Source organism: Eleginops maclovinus, chromosome 23 (genome assembly GCF_036324505.1).
Source record: "Eleginops maclovinus isolate JMC-PN-2008 ecotype Puerto Natales chromosome 23, JC_Emac_rtc_rv5, whole genome shotgun sequence".
Lineage (NCBI taxonomy): Eukaryota > Metazoa > Chordata > Actinopteri > Perciformes > Eleginopidae > Eleginops > Eleginops maclovinus.
The window spans coordinates 13,158,602-13,177,334 of NC_086371.1; the positions used below are offsets into that span (position 1 = coordinate 13,158,602).

Consider the following 18,733-nt stretch of genomic DNA (forward strand, 5'->3'; position numbering starts at 1 on the left):
AACAACTCAACATACATGGTGCAAATAAGATAAATAAAATAGTGCAAAAAGAGAGAAGAATATTTACAATATCAACAATAAAGATTTAGGGATGTGAAATATATACATATGTGGAATACATTGCAAGTATTTAAATACTTTACACTGTTGAATGAAGAGGTATGGACAGATGCATATATTACGTATAACAGATGTATATGGCAGATATGTATAATATACAGATATGTGTACTATAAACAGATATGTATGGCAGATGTGAATAATATATGTATATATATATATGTATGTGTGTACTATAAACAGATGTGAGTAGACATTCACAGAGCTCAGGAGTTCAGTAGTCTTATAGCCTGTGGTATAAAACTGTCTCTGAGTCTGGTGGTCTTGGTCCGGATGCTGCGGTACCGTCTGCCAGACGGCAGCAGACAGAACAGATTGTTGCTGGGGGGATGGGGGTCCTTTAATATCCTACCGGCCTTCTTCCTACACCGCTGGGTGTAGAGGTCCTCCATGGATGGCAGCTCTGTCCTGGTGATGTGCTGAGCAGTTTTCACCACCCTCTGTAGAGTCTTACGGTTGAGGGCGGTGCAACTGCCATACCAGGCCGTGATGCAGCCAGTCAGGATAATCTCGATGATGCACCTATAGAAGTTGCAGAGTATCCTGGAGTCCATGTTGAACTTCCGCAGCCTGCGGAGGAAGAAGAGCTGCTGTCGAGCCGTCTTGGATATGACCCTGGTGTGATGTGTCCATGTCAGGTCCTCACTGATGTTTACCCCGAGGAACCTGAAGCTGCTGACTCTCTCCACAGGAGTCCCGTTGATGGTGATGGGTGTGTGCCTCTCTCTGCCTCTTCCTGTAGTCCACAATCAGCTCCTTTGTTTTGCTGACGTTGAGATGGAGGTTGTTGTCCTTGCACCAAGATGTCAGGGCTCTGACCTCCTCTCTGTATGCCATCTCGTCTCCGTCTGTGATCAGGCCGATGGCGGTCATGTCGTCAGCAAACTTGATGATGGTGTTGGAGCTGTGTGTGGCCACGTAGTCGTGCGTGATGTTTATCAAATTCAACCCAAAACTAACTTCACCGCTGTCATCCTGAGGGATTTATATGGCTTTGAAACAGCCAAGTGCTCCACCAAGCTGGTTTCTATATTGGTTAGTTAGTCAAATGGTGCTGAGCAGGTAGTGTGCATAGGCTTTTAAACCTCTGTTACATAAGTGGGTTAGGGCTAGTTCATGTAGTTTTCATTCATGTAAATGGTCCACAAAGGTTAAAATCCTCAAGTTCCCTCCAGAGGGAGTTTCTCTTGAACATTTAAGCATGTAACCATGTCACAGAATTAGCACAAAATACAATATAAGGGGGAATCGTCGTTTTTCGTTATTGAACAATTATATTACAGCCCAAATCGTTAAAATCCTATAATCCACAGAAGTCAGGGAATATTGATATATTTTTTAAATTTCAATTGTTTAGGAATTTATTCATTATATCATTCATCAAAATTGTTGCAGACTAATTAGTACTTCGACCATCTCATCACTATCACTCAAAAAATAAACCCCCAAATATTTTCATTGATTTAGAATCAAGAGTTAAATTCTTTCTACTGGTTTAACAGCAGAAAGCTCAGAGATAAGGACATTTAAAATATGTTTAAACAAAAGCAAGACTTGCTGCCATGCTTTAAGCTAATAAAAGTAATGTATATGTTTCTTTAATTGGGTGAAATTATCCTTTTAGTGGTGATGATATGTATCAGCATGTGTGAAACTATGCGAATGGGGAAATCCTTGGCACATTGATTGCAGTCATGTGTTGGACCATAAGAATGAAGTCTATGTCGGAGCCTCTGATTTCAACAGTATTACGCCTCTCTCCCATGTCTGTCAGGGTGGCTGAGCTTGTCTCCTCCACTCCTCACTCCAGTAAATCAATCTGTTTGTTCTGATGACTCAGACGGCTCTGAGCCCGTTTGGATCAGTTACTGGCTGTGTGCAGTTTTTCCTCTCTCTGTACATTACTTCATCTCTCTGCTCTGTCCTGCCATCTTGTTTCTTTCATTGTGTGTCTCATTCCTTGTCAGCTCTCCCTCCTCACTTCCATTAAATGTGTCCTCCCAATTCTCTGCTCTAACTCACTTCTCCCTACCTTCTCCGTTCATCCTCCTCCCATCTTACCCTTCCCATTCTCATCGTCTTCCCCTTCATTTGAACCGATATTGCCCCCTGTCCTCCCAATCCTCTGTTCTCATTGCCTCCTCTACCCTCCTCTGTTTGGTCATCACATTGACAGATACCATCCAGGCTGTCTGATTAGACTGGGCAGCAACTAACCAGCCAATTTATTATTCACCGCCTGCTCACCACATTTTTTCTGCTTTTCCACATTTTCTTCCCCCGCTGTCAAATGCTTTCCACCCTTTCCCTCTTTTTGCCACTACACTGTCCAACCTTATCCTCATTTCCATATACCCTCCATTCATTCAGTCAGGCACACATCTCAAGCCAGTAAAAGGTCCAATGTGTTCTGGTGAATAAATGATGAGAGAGAGGAAGGCTGGCACTCTGAAGGGTCTGCAGCTTCCAGACTGGACGGTGTAGCTGTGCAGACGATGTTCGGCTTAATGTCTTGGAAGAATTTGGCGCCCAGCCTAATGTGATGAACCTGTTGCTGTTCGGAGTTATTGCAGTGCAAGTGGAGGTCTCGAAAGCTATTTTGGTTTCCTTGTTTAAAACACTCAGACTTTAATGCATCAATTACTTTGTCAGTTTATGTTCATCAGCAGAAAATATAATGCAGACCTTTGAATTAGATTCTATGAAAAATGATTAAGGTAGATGTTGGTTTAGGCTTATAGCAGTTTTGGAAATATGTGGCAAAACATCCTACAAGGATACAACACAAGGTTCATCCAATCGCTTTTCAAAACATGTCATACAAGTTTTCCAGGAAAGAAACATGTAATTCAGTATCAATTGCTTAAAGTTGAGACTGTAGTACAACTCCAATGGTTAAACTAACATTACCATAAGTTGTATTGAGCTACAGCAGGTCAAATATGGCTACAAACGTACAATTCAATACAATTTCCAACAATAAATGATTGATTAATAAATATTAATGTTGTTTTTTGTTGATTATATGTAAAAATCCATGTTAAAATATTAAATCAAGCTTCCAACTTAACCCTGAAAACAGCAGTACTAATATCCTCACGTATTAAAGGTTATTGTATAAAAACATATCTATTATGATGAAAACAAAAGTAAAGGGTGTTTGTATTTGTGATTTTTTACAGTGAAACAGAAATGTCCTTTCAAACAAAATCACTCTAGAAATAAATTATAAAGCAGCTACTTGAAGTAATGAAGAAAACAGTAACTTTTTCTCTATAACCCCTGTAACTAGTGACAAATTAGATCGTTATTTCCAGGAACGTTTGAATAAAAATGAGATCATTAATTGTTTCAGAAAACGCCCCGATCACATTTGTTTAGGTCTAAGGGACTGAGCCCTGTTGCGGCCATACTGCAGGTCTTATTACTCTTTTCCGCAACGGGGGAAATTGCATTGGAGATCGGGATGGTGGGATAGATGGTAGATACTGTCAGATGGTCTCTGACGTTGAATGTAATTATCCTCCTCGATCTTTCACGACCCTTCCACTGACTCCTGGTTGATGACTTTGACTCTTCCCAATTGATGTTGTGACCTCTTTGGATCTGATGTTCACAGACAGCTGATGTCGTCTGTTTCCAAAGATCTTTCACGCAGGCTTGACCAAGGTCATTGGCATTTCACTCTGACTGCAAGTGATGCTACCACCCAAGTCTTATTCTCTCGGGTGTACTTTCTTTAGGATGTAAGCAGCAAAGACCCCACTCATTACTGCCACTGACCAAAGTTCTTTACTTTGGTCAGCTCCATGCTCAGCTCCATAAATCTCCTTGATCAAACAGTATGTCTGAAATGTTTGCTTTTCGACAATTCTCAGCATAATGCTACAGACTAGCAACAAGGATTTAACAGATGCAAATGTCTATTTATCCTAAGATTTAAGTGATATAAATAACCTCGAGAACAAATCAGCTTTGTAGGAGGTTTGTTTTCTTTCAGTACCTACTAGGCTCTGGGATTCAGGGTTTTGAGCAACTAAATTAATACAAGTTGTGATATTTCCCAAATAATAAAATAAATCAACAAACCAATAACTCTACACACACAGTCCCCTCAGAGGCTGTGGGTTTTTGATTGTATCACATAATCTAATTCAGATGTGAACAACTGTTACCATTGTCAAGGACTCCCTCCCAACTCCCTATTCTATTCTATTCTATTCTGTTCTGTTCTGTTCTACTCTACTCTACTCTACTCTACTCTGTTCTACTCTGCTCTATTCTATTCTATTCTATTCTGTTCTGTTCTGTTCTGTTCTACTCTACTCTACTCTACTCTACTCTACTCTACTCTACTCTACTCTACTCTACTCTGTTCTATTCTATTCTGTTCTACTCTACTCTACTCTGTTCTACTCTGCTCTATTCTATTCTGTTCTGTTCTGTTCTGTTCTACTCTACTCTACTCTACTCTACTCTACTCTACTCTACTCTGTTCTACTCTGTTCTACTTTGCTCTATTCTATTCTATTCTGTTCTACTCTACTCTACTCTACTCTACTCTACTCTGTTCTACTCTGCTCTATTCTATTCTGTTCTGTTCTCTTCTGTTCTCTTCTATTCTATTCTGTTCTGTTCTGTTCTGTTCTGTTCTGTTCTGGTCTACTCTACTCTACTCTACTCTACTCTACTCTGTTCTACTCTGCTCTATTCTGTTCTGTTCTGTTCTGTTCTGTTCTACTCTACTCTACTCTACTCTACTCTGCTCTGCTCTACTCTACTCTACTCTACTCTACTCTACTCTACTCTACTCTACTCTACTCTACTCTACTCTACTCTACTCTACTCTGTTCTGTTCTATTATGTTATATTATGTTCCATTATATTCTGTTCTGTTATATTATGTTCTATTGTGTTCATTTTCTATTCTATTCTGTTTTGTTCAATTCTGATTAGTTCTATTCGTTTTGATTAAATTCAATTCTATTATGTTCTGTTCTCTTCTATTCTCTTCTATTCCAGTCCATTTTATGTATTCACTGATTGCATTCTATCCTCATTAAATAACTTTATTCAGTTCAGTTTGAAGGCTTGGCATTTAGAAAATGTCATAGCTTTCCAGAGATCCAAACAACCTTTTTTCCAGCTTTTCCACAGTGTTTTCTTTTCAGTGTATCCAGTTGGTTTTCATCTTGTTTGATTAACCAAATGCTTTTTCTCCACTGATAGATGTGTGTGTAACCTCTCCACTGAAGTTAAACATCGTCACTACAGCAATTCACGCTCCTTTATCTTGTCTGTTCAGCCGAGCTTTCAGAATTTAATCAGTTTGTGTGTGTGTCGCTGCTGTAGTGTGTATTTAAAACTGTTTGATTTATTGCCACTCTTACTTGTAGGTGTTTGTATGTGTGCTTGTGTGTGAATTGTGGTTGTTATTGTTTGATTTTGATTAGAGCCTGCTGTCAGATTTGCCTCTGTCTAGGAGAAAGAGGAGGTGTGTGTTTGTGTTTTGGTTATCTCAAAACATGTCTTTCCTCTTTATCCAGCACTCCTTTTCTTCATTTCTTTGTCTACCTCTCTCTGCCTCATTTCTTAATTTTCTACCTCTTGTCGACTCTTGACTTAGTCCTTCCCTCTCTCTTGTTTTTACTCTGTATTGATCCTCAGCTGTGGAGCGAGTAGCTTTTAATATATGTCACCATGGCCTAATAGCTTTATTATTGGCTTTGATGGCCTCGGCTCAGCAACATCGACGGCTTGCCTGTAAATTGTTTTCTTTGCCAAAGCCACGTGAGGAATTTCAATTGCGGCTGCAGTCAATAGCGCCTGTGCAGCCCACCAATCTCAACAACAGGGTGATACATTGAGGGCAGCAAGGGGTTAAGCGTGATTGGCAGAGGAGTACATGTGTGATGTGGACTGTGTAGTGGATTGGCTTTATCCCCTTGTTTCATATTGTTGTAGAGGGTGTGTGTGTGGCATGACTGTGTAACAGTGTGATGGATACATCAGCAGACTGGAGAGCCAAAACATGTCTGGTACAGCACGCCTTTATGCCGCCGTTGACATATGCAAGGCGGTGTTCTGCAAATGTGGTGGTGTCAGATATACGGGGCTTTGTCCGTGGCCCAACCACTGACTGAATAATTATACACACATACACACACATATACACACGCACACACAAACATACCCACACAGCCCCTGTCGGACCTGTGCATGTAGAGATAAAGCCGCAAATACCCTCCCCACACCACCATTTGACTGTTAAATACAATGCGGGATGGATCAGTCTAGCCCTTCCTTATCTTCCCTCCCCTCTTGCACTCTTCATCTCTCTCTGTCTCCCTTCCACCCCATTCCTTCCTACCCTCGCTTTGCCTCCCCCACAGTTTCTCAATCCCCCTAATTTGTCTTTCTTCTCCTCCCCTATCCTGCTCTTACTCCCTCCGTTTTCCTCATTCCCTCTAGATTTTTTCTTGCGCTGTTCCTTGAGTTTTATCCTTTCCCCCTCTCCTCTCACACACCCTTCATCCTCTCTCTGTCTCTACCTTTTCCTGTGCAACAGTGTGCAATCCCTTTTCCCCCACCAGACAGACAAAGAGAGTGAATGAGACATACAGGAGGGGAAGAGGGAGCAGAGACAGGCAGAGAGGAATTGATGGAATGACAGTCTGGTGGCTGGGGACACACTGAGAGAGAGGGAGGGGGAGGAAAGAGGGAGGGTCTGCAAGGCAGAGAGAGAGAGAGAGATAGGAAGAATGTAAAATAGGCAGCTTCGGTGACAGCGGAGACAAAGGTAGCCTCAGAGTGCATGTGCGCCCGCTATTTCATTCACAATCTCACGCTCTCTCTCTTACACACACACACACACTCACACACACACACACATCTGCTCTCTCTCTCTCTCTCTCTCTCTCTCTCTCTCTCACTCACTCACTCACTCGCACACGCACACACCCTCGAGCAGAAGCGGCAGAGCAGTGTGGTGTGAGGCAGAATGAGAAGTGATATCGTCACTTCAACACATACAGCTGGACTAACTTAATGACCACACACACTCATTAACTGTAGTGTACACTCACTAACTAGCACACCTTTAATATAGGAAAACACACAAACACACACTCACAAATACACTCGCAACTTGTCTGCGACCAGAAGTCAACATGGGTCTCGTGGTGGGAACCTTTTCCATGCAAACCAAGCAGGTGAACTACCGTAAAGGTAAGAACGATTTTTTTTAGTGACAAAAATGTCTCTCTCTAAGTCACTTGAGAGGATGTGCGTAGGTTCCAATCCTTGTGGCTGTCATATGAGATGAGCACCTATCATGTAGCTTGTTTGTGTTAATGACAAAGTCGTGCATGTCTGCTCTCAGAGTCATGAATAAAGCAGAGAAGTGCATTATGGGAATGAGCTGAACCTTGTAGACTGAGCATCAATGTAAAGTTGGCAAACAATGTAATTCATTATTGGTTTAGGATGAAATCTCTAGGCCATCTGTCCCCTTAATTTAGAAATATACTGTATGTGTGGGTGTTTGTGTGTGTGTCATTGTTTGCAGCCATGCCATTGGGCATGTCTATAAAAGGTGATGGCATTCACCCCTGTCTGCTCTCCAAGCCACCCTGCTTCCTGTCTGCCCTGCTACTGTTTGACAGGAGGAAACTGGCCCTGACACTTGACGTATGCATGCGCATGTGTGTGGTGATTGTGTTTTCATAGACTCAGAGTTTGTGCAGCCTTGTCCATGAACATATAAACGCACACCATTTATTCCTGAAATGTAGGGGGAGATACATTTTGTGTACGTTGTGCGGCCACTGGCAGCAGTGTGTATGTGCGCAGTCAACCAGTGCGGTGTAATCCGTCAGCCTTTGGCCATGATCTATCCTGCATATGTTGACCTCAAACATGATGCTTATCTCCAGCAGATATGGAGCTGCCTCTGACAAACTGAAGAGACAGTAAACAGCAGTAGGATCGGATCATGTTTCAACACACTGTCACATGAAGAAGTGCAGGAATTCTTGGACCATTAACCCACAGTGACATCACGTTAAACAGGACATGTGTTACATATGCTGTGACAGAAACTGTGTAGGCGTTGAAAGTGATGTAAATAACAGGCTGTGAATTTTATGTAGGAAAAATGCCTGCCTGTGTTATACCTGTCAAACGCTACAGTGAGACCACACAGAGTATTCTTATTATAGCTGTAAAAAACCCTTTAGAGGAAGACCCTATAAATACAGGCATACACAGCCTCCTGCTTGGGTTGTTTATTTTAATCATCGACCTGCGCCTCCTTTCATTGAATGGCAACATCTCTCAGCAGCTATTTCAGATCTGTTCTGATCAGATATTCAGACACATCTTCAAGGTGTAGCCTACAATTTAAAACAAAATAACTGGAACAACCAAGAAAACACATTTGTCAGCTTCTTTGTTCTCTAACCCATATACAAGCTGGGAAAGGCAACAATGCTTATAAAGCAAAAAGGATGTATTCTGTGGCCCATTTTACATGGGAAAATCGTTTCAATTTAGGATAACCTTTAAATGGTAGCCACTTTGAGGTTAGCACTGTTGGATGTGAGAAAGAAGGCCACTAGATGAGAAAAAGTGGGAGTGAAAAATGGAGAAAGTTGAGGATAGAAGGCGAGGTTGCTCCTCAGGGGGCTGCAGTGTGTGTCAGTGAATGTGTCTGTGTGTGTTTCACCATCTGCTGCTCTGTTATAAAAAGTGTCTTAATGAAAGCAGGGCAGGATTCATTTTGCATAGAAGGTTGGCCCATCCTTGATCACCACCCAACACGAGGCAACAACCAGCTGAGAGGAGCCCAAAGTTAACTGAGAATGGCAGTTTCTAAGCTGACTTTGTGCCATGAACACAAGTCAAACTCATGAATGTTACGACTTTAAATGTTAATGATGTGAGAGGACCTCACTTGGGCTTTACCCTTTCCAGTTGGAGTGACTCATTATCTTTCCATAACCCTAAATAAGAATTGACACAAAAAAGGGTTCATACTGACTGTTGTTTTGCTGATAAAAGATTGGTTTTACCAAGGTGCGTTTGGCATGTTTAGACCAGCAGAAAGACACAATGATACAAGTGTCACATATATGTATGTGGTCAACAAAAGACTGACTGGTATGTCAAAAAGTGTTCACTATTTCTGTTAATTGACTGTTTAGGGAACAGATTTCATGATAAATTTGAGATTTCTTTTGCTGAAGTTTTTGACGACTGAATCAGGTAGTCAATGTTTTATTCTTTGGGGGCACATCTCGTACATGTAGAGAACGTTAGATTGCTGATGTGTATTCAGTGTACAGCTTAGACATGATCCTCTGATGCTCCTGAGGCAGGGCAGGTTGGCTGTTCATGGCAGGGCTGGTGGTTTGATCCTCAGAGCCTCCTGTCTAAAGTTCAAAGTTTCCTTGATCAAGAAACTAAACCTCAATTCTCCATATCCTGCCCTTTGCAGTGCATTGTGAATCACAGGCACTCTCTACAGAGCTTTAGTGTGAAAGCTCTCCTCACCTGCTCATATGGCCATAGGATGTAAAGGGATGTCGTCCCGTGGGCAAAAAAACACATTTATCCACTGTCACTGTGCACAAAGTTCTCTGCACCTGTGAAATATTTCCAGCAGTTATAAACTACAAAAACCTGCACCTTGCCGCCACATTCATCTTCCTGTCTGTTCGCTCCATTTGTTTTAGCCTCTACTCTCATTTGCTGTACTCTCTCGCTCTGTCAAGTGAATTTTCCCCGTCTTTCTATTTGTCTTGCTCACTCTCACCTCATTTCACCTCCTCATTTTGTCTTTTATGTGTTCCTCTCTTTAAGTCTTTCTCTTCTATTCCCCGAGCCGCTCTCTCCTTGATCTATAGCTATTCCTCTGCCTATTCTGTTTATCTAAGGCTTCTTGTCTCTCTCCATCTGTAACTCTCAAACCTTCACATCTCTTTGTGTTTTGAGTTTTTGCACAGAACATATCCTTGCCCTACTCTGAGATCCTTCCAACTGCTTTCATGTAGAGTTTTAGTTCAGGGCCGGCAGAATATATGTAAATATCTGTGTGTTGTGCAAGTGTATGCAGGAGAACAACTCTGTTTGGTTCAATGTTTCCATCTGCTGCAGGCCTAAATAGCTGAAAGGAAAGTAGCCCAGCTTCGTTAATAGGCTTTACAGTTTCCACCCCTCTCTCTCATCCCTATACATCAAAAGAAGTGCACCAAAAGAGCTTTATTAGGCACAAGACAACATGAAAACGTGTTTCTGGTTAATCCCATGCCCGAAGCATGTGTGTGTTAGTGTGTAACTTAGTATGAGCGTGGGATGATGAAATTGTGATATTACAAGTGTATATCTCATATTTCTGTACTAGATTTTCAGAGTAAGCATAATTTCCATCGAAAAAATATGTTTATCATTTAAGATCTTCTGTCATCGTTTGATCTCACAGTGTTTCAAATAAAACCCACGCTGGAGCGTTTTATTAAATAAGAAATCAATATACCGTATAAATAAACATACTTAATTTGCATAATATGTGCAAATTTCTTTAAAGACAACATACATTTTCCATGCATTAAGCTCCATAGAGAGCTCAGCCCTGTGCTTACCTCCAGGCTTTTGTAACACTGCAGCCAATGAGAGAAATGCAGATGATGAATATGGATAGCTACTTAGCTCTGACTATATGGTCAGGCCTGTATGCACAGTTATGACAGCAGTGACGCACACCACTTGAACTAAATTAATGTGACAGCTGAAATGAGTCTCATATAGAGTAAAGGACAGATGCTGCCAAACTAAATATGATTTCAAATCAAAATGGATCTCTTTTCAGCTACTGGGACATTGACAGTAAGCAAGCTGTCAATTGAGCATATAGTAATCCAAAGAGGAAGTGCAACATAAATAAAAAACACAGACAGACCCAAATTTGGAAATATGTGTTGTATTGTTTGTATCTAAATATTATATTTAGTTTACATTTCTGTACCAACTTGTACAGTCCAGTGATTGTGTGATACAAACCTGAGGGCCGAGGTTATGAAAAACACCGCAAATTAGTAATTTCTATCTACATGTTCATTACACTAATTAAACCCTGCAGTAACGGTTTATGTCTGTGTGAAGAATCTTTTTTCCACTCAAAATAGGGCAGCAGAGGAACAGAAAATGACTTCTTCACTAATGTCACGTAGACAATCTTTTAATGACTTAAAAATTATATTAAAAAACAAGCTTTTTACTGAGGGAACACGCCGACAAATAAATCTACACCTCTGTTTGGTTTGTGACCTCTACATTTTTAAAAATCTGTTGAAGTGTGAGAGAAGAACAGAAAAAATATGAAAGTTTTCAATAACTGCGAACTAAGTGAATGTGTAAGAAAAATAAACAGTGGGGTTATTTATCATCGGTGACATTCAAACAGTTTGCAGTGTTTTTGTTTGTTTAACTGCGCCTCTGCGTTGCAATGTAACACCATCCGGAGATTGCACACTGACTGAAAAAGTACGTCATCTCAGGATCTCAGGATGTGTGTGCTGTTGTTTTGCTTTAAATAATGAATGATGCATCCACGTACCTTAATAAGCATCAGGTCAGTGAGTCATGGGTCACAGTTGTGTCGTGCTTCTGATAGATGTCTCTTCATCTCTACATGTGTTGTTACGTAGAAATATATATTTTTCTGTTTACAGTTATGGCACGGAATGGCTGCAGGTTAAGGTGACAAGGGTTTTTATAATGGCATTTTTTTTCATGGCATTAGTAATATTAATTATAATTCAATTATATTAATATATTAATAATTAATTATAATTCAAAGCCACATCCATTTGCTCTATTTTTTTTGTAGTTGCCCAGAGGAAAAATTACCAATTTGGCCTACTTAAATCAGTTGTTTTATCTGAGCAATGTTCCAAAAGACTTTCTGTTTACTATCACATTTGGCAAGAAAAAGTAAAAACCCTCCGGTATGAGATGCTGGAGCCAGAGAAGTGTTTGACACTTTGGATTAAAATCTTTGAAAAACAGTTATGAATAATGTTGTCTTGATTACATAATAAATTAATTGAATACATGGGCACTGTTTTTGAATAATTTCTTTGTGTCTGAAACTACTCAATACTGTTGGAACTTCAGCCGGTGATTGATTTTCCCTCTGAGCTCATTCTGTTCCTGATTCAATCCTGCAGAAAAAAAAAACCTCTTTCAACAACCTTTTGAATCAAGAAGAGTATTTTCCTGCAGCTCCCTCCCTCTGCAAGTGTGTATGTTCACATCAGGTCCCATGTCAAAGTAGTTAGATTTGAAAATAATGACGGAGCAAAAACTGTGTCTAAGAGGAAGACAACGCTACTCCCTTCTGCCCAGTCTTTCTATCTCCGTCTATTTAGTTTCTCTCATTGATTCCCTCATTAATCAATCTCTATCTCCCATTCAAACTTTCTCTCTTGCTTTCTCTCCCTCCCTCTCTCACTTCAATCAGTTTCTCACTCTTTCCATTTACTGTATCTATGTCCATACTGTGTTGTACCTCTTTCTCTTCTCCCGCCTCTCTCTAGATGATGACAGATCAATAGCAAAGGCTCTTTTAATTATTCCCTTTTTCATAATGTGATGGCAGCCAGCGAGAGACCCAGTGTGCAATTCACTAATAGAGATACAGACGAGCGGCTGTGTGAAAAGTCATTTGGACAGCAGTTGATATTAGTATTGATTTTCCTAATAGACATGTTCTTCATTTCCAAAGCCATGTCGCCACTGATGAGTAACTGCCTATGCCTTGTGTGCCGACAAGCCACAGTCATAGAGCTACATGATAGATTCCTAATCTATAGTTGTTAGAAGGAACCTCTTAGGGAGAAAAAGGTTACTTATTCTTCTGTACACTGCAGGTTAGCACTGAGGTTGGTCTGAAGGCTTTGACGAGCTGAGCTGGTTTTCTTAAGCGTCCAAGCAGCGGTATAATCCTAATAAAGATCTTGAGAGTTTCCTTTTCTCTCACGCTGGCTTCCTCATTTTCTCCCTTATTCTCTTTGTTCTTCCATCCCCTACTCTTAAAAAAAAAAAAAGGCTTTGCATGTCCCACATTGGCTCTCCTCTGCCTTTTCTTTGTTGCAATACCATTCACCCACTCTTCTGGCTCTAGCTACCCACTTCTTTCTCTTTCTTTTGCTCTCTGCATCGCTGTTTAATCTCCAGCTGGAAGCTTTCCTGGTGTGTTTCCTCCTTCATTTTTCATTGCCAAATATGTTTAGATCTCTGCTTTGCTGCTTTCTTCATTCCTCCTGATGTGCTCCCAGTGTACCTCTTCTTTGACTGTTTGCTACTCTCTACATCTCTTAATGTCTCTTTCCTCAAGAAGTGCAACACTTTTCTTTATACAGTCTGCAGTCATTCCCTCACATGCCTGCAGGGAAACACCTGGCAATTTGGAAGGAACACAAAAAACACAAAAAAAAACGTGCACATACACACACACTCACTCCAACCTCTGGCATTTTCTCTCTGCTCTACAGACTATGACATGATTACTAGAAAGAGAAACATTTCTGTCAGTGTGTTCAAACCGGCCTGTCAGAGACCGTAGGGAGATGGAGAGGGATGGAGATTTGAGATTGGAGCAAGGTGGGAACAGTATTTGAAGCGACAAGAACACTACGCTGATAGGTTTGCAGAGATTTACAGTGAGGGATGGACAGATAAAAGTCTAGGCTCTGTGCCTGGAGAGAGATTTATAGATAAAGAGAGCAGAAAGATAGCTAGATAGGGTTTAAGGCTAAAGATGAACTAGAGTCCAGTGAAGATAGGCACAATACAGGCCATGTTTAATATATCATAACAGGTTTTGTGTGTGTGTGTGTGTGTGTGTGTGTGTGTGTGTGTGTGTGTGTGTGTGTGTGTGTGTGTGTGTGTGTGTGTGTGTGTGTGTACTGTAGCACAAAATGGTCATGCTCCATGGTGCTGCACAATGTTTAGATGTCACTGGAGTCCACAGGGACCTCATCCTATAATCAGCAACTCTTTCTGCCCACAGTTGGTGCATGTGCAGAATGTGTGTGCGTATACATATGTGCATCTCTGAGTGTGTGTGTGTGTGTGTGTGTGTGTGTGTGTGTAGTCAGGGTGAAAGCATCCCCACTGCTGTCCATTCTGTCTCTCTTGCTGAATAAACACAAATATTAGAGTATTCATGAGCAGATTTTCACAGAAACACATTGCAGATTTTTTACACACCAACCTAAATCTTCTCATATGGCTTCCAAAAAATCATGCCTCATTCATTATTCACCATCAGCAGACAAAAAGTGGCCCATATTCCAAGCAGTTTCCACATTCGCAGAAGCGTTATTATTACGGATGGCTGGCTTGATATAAAAGGACAGCGTATCTATCCTCCAAATTGACTACTGAATCCAGGCATACGCATCATATGCAGGCATTCACAACTCTATCAGATATTATCCTTCACTCATTTAGTTGCTATAGAGATTTTAAAGGTTTTCACCCTTGAAGTAAACTGTAACTTTGATCATAGTTGACAATAGAATTAAACATGTCGTGTCTCTAGGCAAGCGGCTTTTACAGTATATCTGAAAGAGGGAGGCGTCAGCCAGAGTCTGATGAGATCTGAGCATACAGCTAGTTACTGTTCAGTTTCAATAACATTATCTGGACGCAGTTGTTATAGCCAGCAATTTGTGGCTGTTCCATTGCATTTACATGACAGCTATAGTTATTACACACACACACACACACACACACACACACACACACACACACACACACACACACACACACACACACACACACACACACACACACACACACACACACACACACACACACACACACACACACACACACACACACACACACACACACATCCTTTTCTAAATAAGCATCATGTTGAGTTGAACACGATTTGAAACTAGCGATTGAGACCCTGGACCCAAGACAATAAATACATTGAGAAATAAGTTCATTTTTTCTCATAGACTTCTATATAATCTGACCTTTAGATAGCTTGTACAGTAGGCTTTTGGTCTGGATCTAGATTAATACTGAGCAAAACCCAGAGGTATTTCGGGGATCAATAATCCCCGCTAAAGGTTTATTGAAAATAGCTGGAAGCACTCCACGGTGATAGCTTCTTCTTGTAGCATGTTCCACTCTCTGATTGTTCTGGGAAAGAATGAGTATTTCAGAGTATCACTAGAAGCGGATATTCTCCGAAAGAGTTCGCTTTTCGGTTTGTACTTTTAACAGGCTCTAGGAACATTGATGCACCAAGGACTGAGATGTTATGGACAATATTGAAGAAGAGGACTAACTGAGCCGATCACTCAATTCCACCCAGTTCCCATTTATAATTTCCATAGATGAATCTTGCACCTCTTTGTTGTACTGTTTCCAGAGCATCCTTGTCTTTATCAGTGTAGGGGTCCCAGACTGAGCTGGTGTACTCTAGTTTAAAGCGTACAAGGGCCACTGAAGATGTCTCCTTCAGTGTATTGGTGTACCTAATAAAGTGGTCATACAGTGTATTTTGGCAATGCATGATAATGAAAGGACCCTTTAAATGTGATGCTTTAATATTTGAATTAAACTTTTAATGGACTAGTGTGATTTGTTACACGTTTTTGAACCTCTGCATCGTGATTTATGTTTTGAATTATTTTTTAAATTTCATCAAGTAAGACAGTTTTTATCGATCAGATTTAATTAAAATGTGATTTCATCTGGTGTGTGCGTACGGCTCTTAAGGCAAGAGCACACTGTCCTGCAGTATTATGTGACACTTGTCATGATCCCTCTATTTCTACCCTATTAAATATATCATTCTTCACATCCCTTGCCTTTTCCTGCTTTTAATCTCTCTTCTTACATCCTTGACTTTAAGCCTTTTCCCTCTGTTCTGCTCTCTTGCTGCCTGCCCGTTTCTCTTCCTCCCTTTCTTCCTGCTCTGGGAGCCAATATGCCACCACCACACACTGCCTCCGTTCCTTTATCCATCCCCTGTTACCGTGTACGTGTGTGTGGGGGTATTATGGATGGATGAACAGAAATGATGGATGGAGTGAATGGAAGTGTTGATGGATTGAAGTGGCCTTTTCATGAACACACCATGATGTTGAGGGAAAACAGAAATGATGCAAAAGGCTCTTCATATTTTTTGTCACATGTTCATATTTTCCGTTCATTCCATAATTCATGTATACCTCTCAAATCAATATCTAAGGCTGTATCTATTTGCATATTTGTCCTCCATCAGAGAGGAAACAGATGCGTTCAGGTGTGAAATGTAACAGGGCATGTTTGTTGTTCCTGTTCTGTGAGTGATTCACAGAGTTTTATGATTTACAAATCAATGGGTACACTCATATAAATGTATAATGTGGTGAATCAACATCCTGGCGATTTCATACTGAATCACGGATGCTCCGCTTGGCTCTTAGCTCGCGGATGTAGGCGGGAGGGAGAAAGAGCGAGCAAGAGAGAAGGACGAAGGGGGGGAGATTACAATCCTTACTGAAAAATAAGGCAATTGGAGGGAGGGAGATAGAGAGTAGGAGGAGAGAAAAAATGGGTAGAGAGAGAAAGAGAGAGGAGGAGCGCCGTGAGATGGAGTGAGAAAGCATGAAGGAAGGATGATGGAGAGAGGGGTTTTTGCCAAAAGCAGCCATTGACAGAAGAGGAAAGGGAGGCAGAGGAGGATGAGAAGAGGAAAGAGGGCGAGGGGAGTGTGTGTGTGTGCGTACTAGGCGTCTAACACGTGACCAAAAAATAGATACAGACTTCAGCACACAGACGCGCTTGTTTCCACGACGACAACAGCAAACATGGGGGCTGTGGTGGGTTCGCTGACCATGCAGACCAAGACGAGGAGGTTGTCCAGGGGTGAGGGAATACACACACACACACACCTTCATAAACATAAACACAATGCAGACACACGCAAGGACAGTGAAACTTTTAACAACGTGTTTTATGTTGCCTCGCAGACACACTCCAGCTCAAATATACAACGCACGTACGAGAGCTGCTAACCAGAGATTAATCACTGCTGCTATTTCAGTTAAGATGCAGTGAAATAAAGAGAGCATATGGTTCCTTGTGTGTGTGTGTGTGTGTGTGTGTGTGTGTGTGTGTGTGTGTGTGTGTGTGTGTGTGTGTGTGTGTGTGTGTGTGTGTGTGTGTGTGTGTGTGTGTGTGTGTGTGTGTGTATGAGAGAAAGAAAGAGAGAGCAACAGGTGTTCCCAGAGGAAAAAAGAGCATATTTTATTTCTACAACAAAGTTTAGGTGTGACAGTGTGAGTGCGCACCACTCTAGTTGCTGTTGAGCTTTAATGACAGAGCCAACCGAGGGAGGAAGTGTGTGTGTGTGTGTGTGTGTGTGTGTGTGTGTGTGTGTGTGTGTGTGTGTGTGTGTGTGTGTGTGTGTGTGTGTGTGTGTGCTGCTCTGCAGTCTGGGTGTGTGTACAGACGCAGATAATTGACGCTGGTAAACACACACATGTCGAAGGTATTTGTCACTCTGCTCACACACTGTTTTTCCGTCTTGCTGTTACCTTGGAAGCACTGTAGCCATGGCAACAATAGATGTCAGTTTTGGGGTGGGTGACGGGGGAAGGGGGGTTTGATGAGATTGGGGTTTTCCTTAGTAAGTCAAGGCCATGTGAAAGAGACTGACATAATGAGAGATGCAAACACGCAGATGATTTTCTTATGAGGACCTGTTGCCTGGGAGAAGTGTTTTACTCTCTCTGTACCCATTATAATAAAAGCCTGTAAACCACATTCATATAGATCTTACAAATCCAAACTGGCTGCTCAATGAATGGGCACACTGAGCAGGAGACCAGTGCCAGAAAGAACATATCCACTATTAATCGTGTGCGGTCATTAAAACCTATTTGTTGAGGCAGGCCATTATCGTTTTTTCTGTGCAAATTAGACCGTACAGGACATTTTCCAAGTGAGTGCATATGGCTCTTTTCATCTTTTTTTCTCTCCACAAGCACAAAACACATTTTCCCAGTGGGTTTAAAAAAGGAAAGGTGTTGCTATTGTTAATAATGAGGTGATTCACTGACATAATGTAAAGCTGGCGGGTTCTGCAAACGAAAAACAAGCCTTTTTTACCGCCACAATTGTTCTGCAAAACCACGAAAGAATGGGATGTACAGCTGGGGCTATTTACAGGTTGTTGTAATTCTAGTGTTGTGTGGTGGTACTTGAGCATCTCTCCCTCTCTTGCCCTAATAGGTTGGCTATATGCAGGATTAGTACAGCAGGGCTTGTATGTTCTGTGATGCTGCAGATAACTTGTTATCCGGGATCCTGAAACTGACAGGGACACTGACAGGGAGACAGTGCATGGCTGTAATATTGTGAGATTAGATTCCTGCAATGATTGATCCTTTGAGTACAAGCTCATCACTGTGCTCTGGAGAAAGAAGAAACCCTGCTTTGCTGTGATTGCACCCAGCTCCTTCTTGAGTATTGTCATGCCTGCTTGTCTGTTCTGTCTGTTTTCATCAAGGATGCTTGTTGTTTCTCAGCTGTTCCTTTTTTC

The 18,733-nt window shown here is 41.3% G+C and overlaps 1 protein-coding gene across 3 annotated transcripts in view; it reads left to right on the forward strand.

Annotated features, from left to right (window-relative positions):
• LOC134860231 (Kv channel-interacting protein 1-like) overlaps positions 1–18,733 on the forward strand; it is a 36,958-nt gene that overhangs the window by 6,596 nt on the left and 11,629 nt on the right. Inside the window, exon 1 of one of the 3 annotated variants that reach the window (XM_063877118.1) lies at positions 7,045–7,347. The exons of 1 other annotated variant lie outside the window; for it this stretch is intronic. In XM_063877118.1, coding sequence (XP_063733188.1) covers positions 7,290–7,347 — 58 coding nt within the window. In that variant the 5' untranslated portion in view covers positions 7,045–7,289. Of the gene's footprint in view, positions 1–7,044; positions 7,348–16,701; positions 17,056–18,733 lie in introns of those variants that run through there. One more of the 3 variants, XM_063877117.1, reaches the window with a different exon arrangement.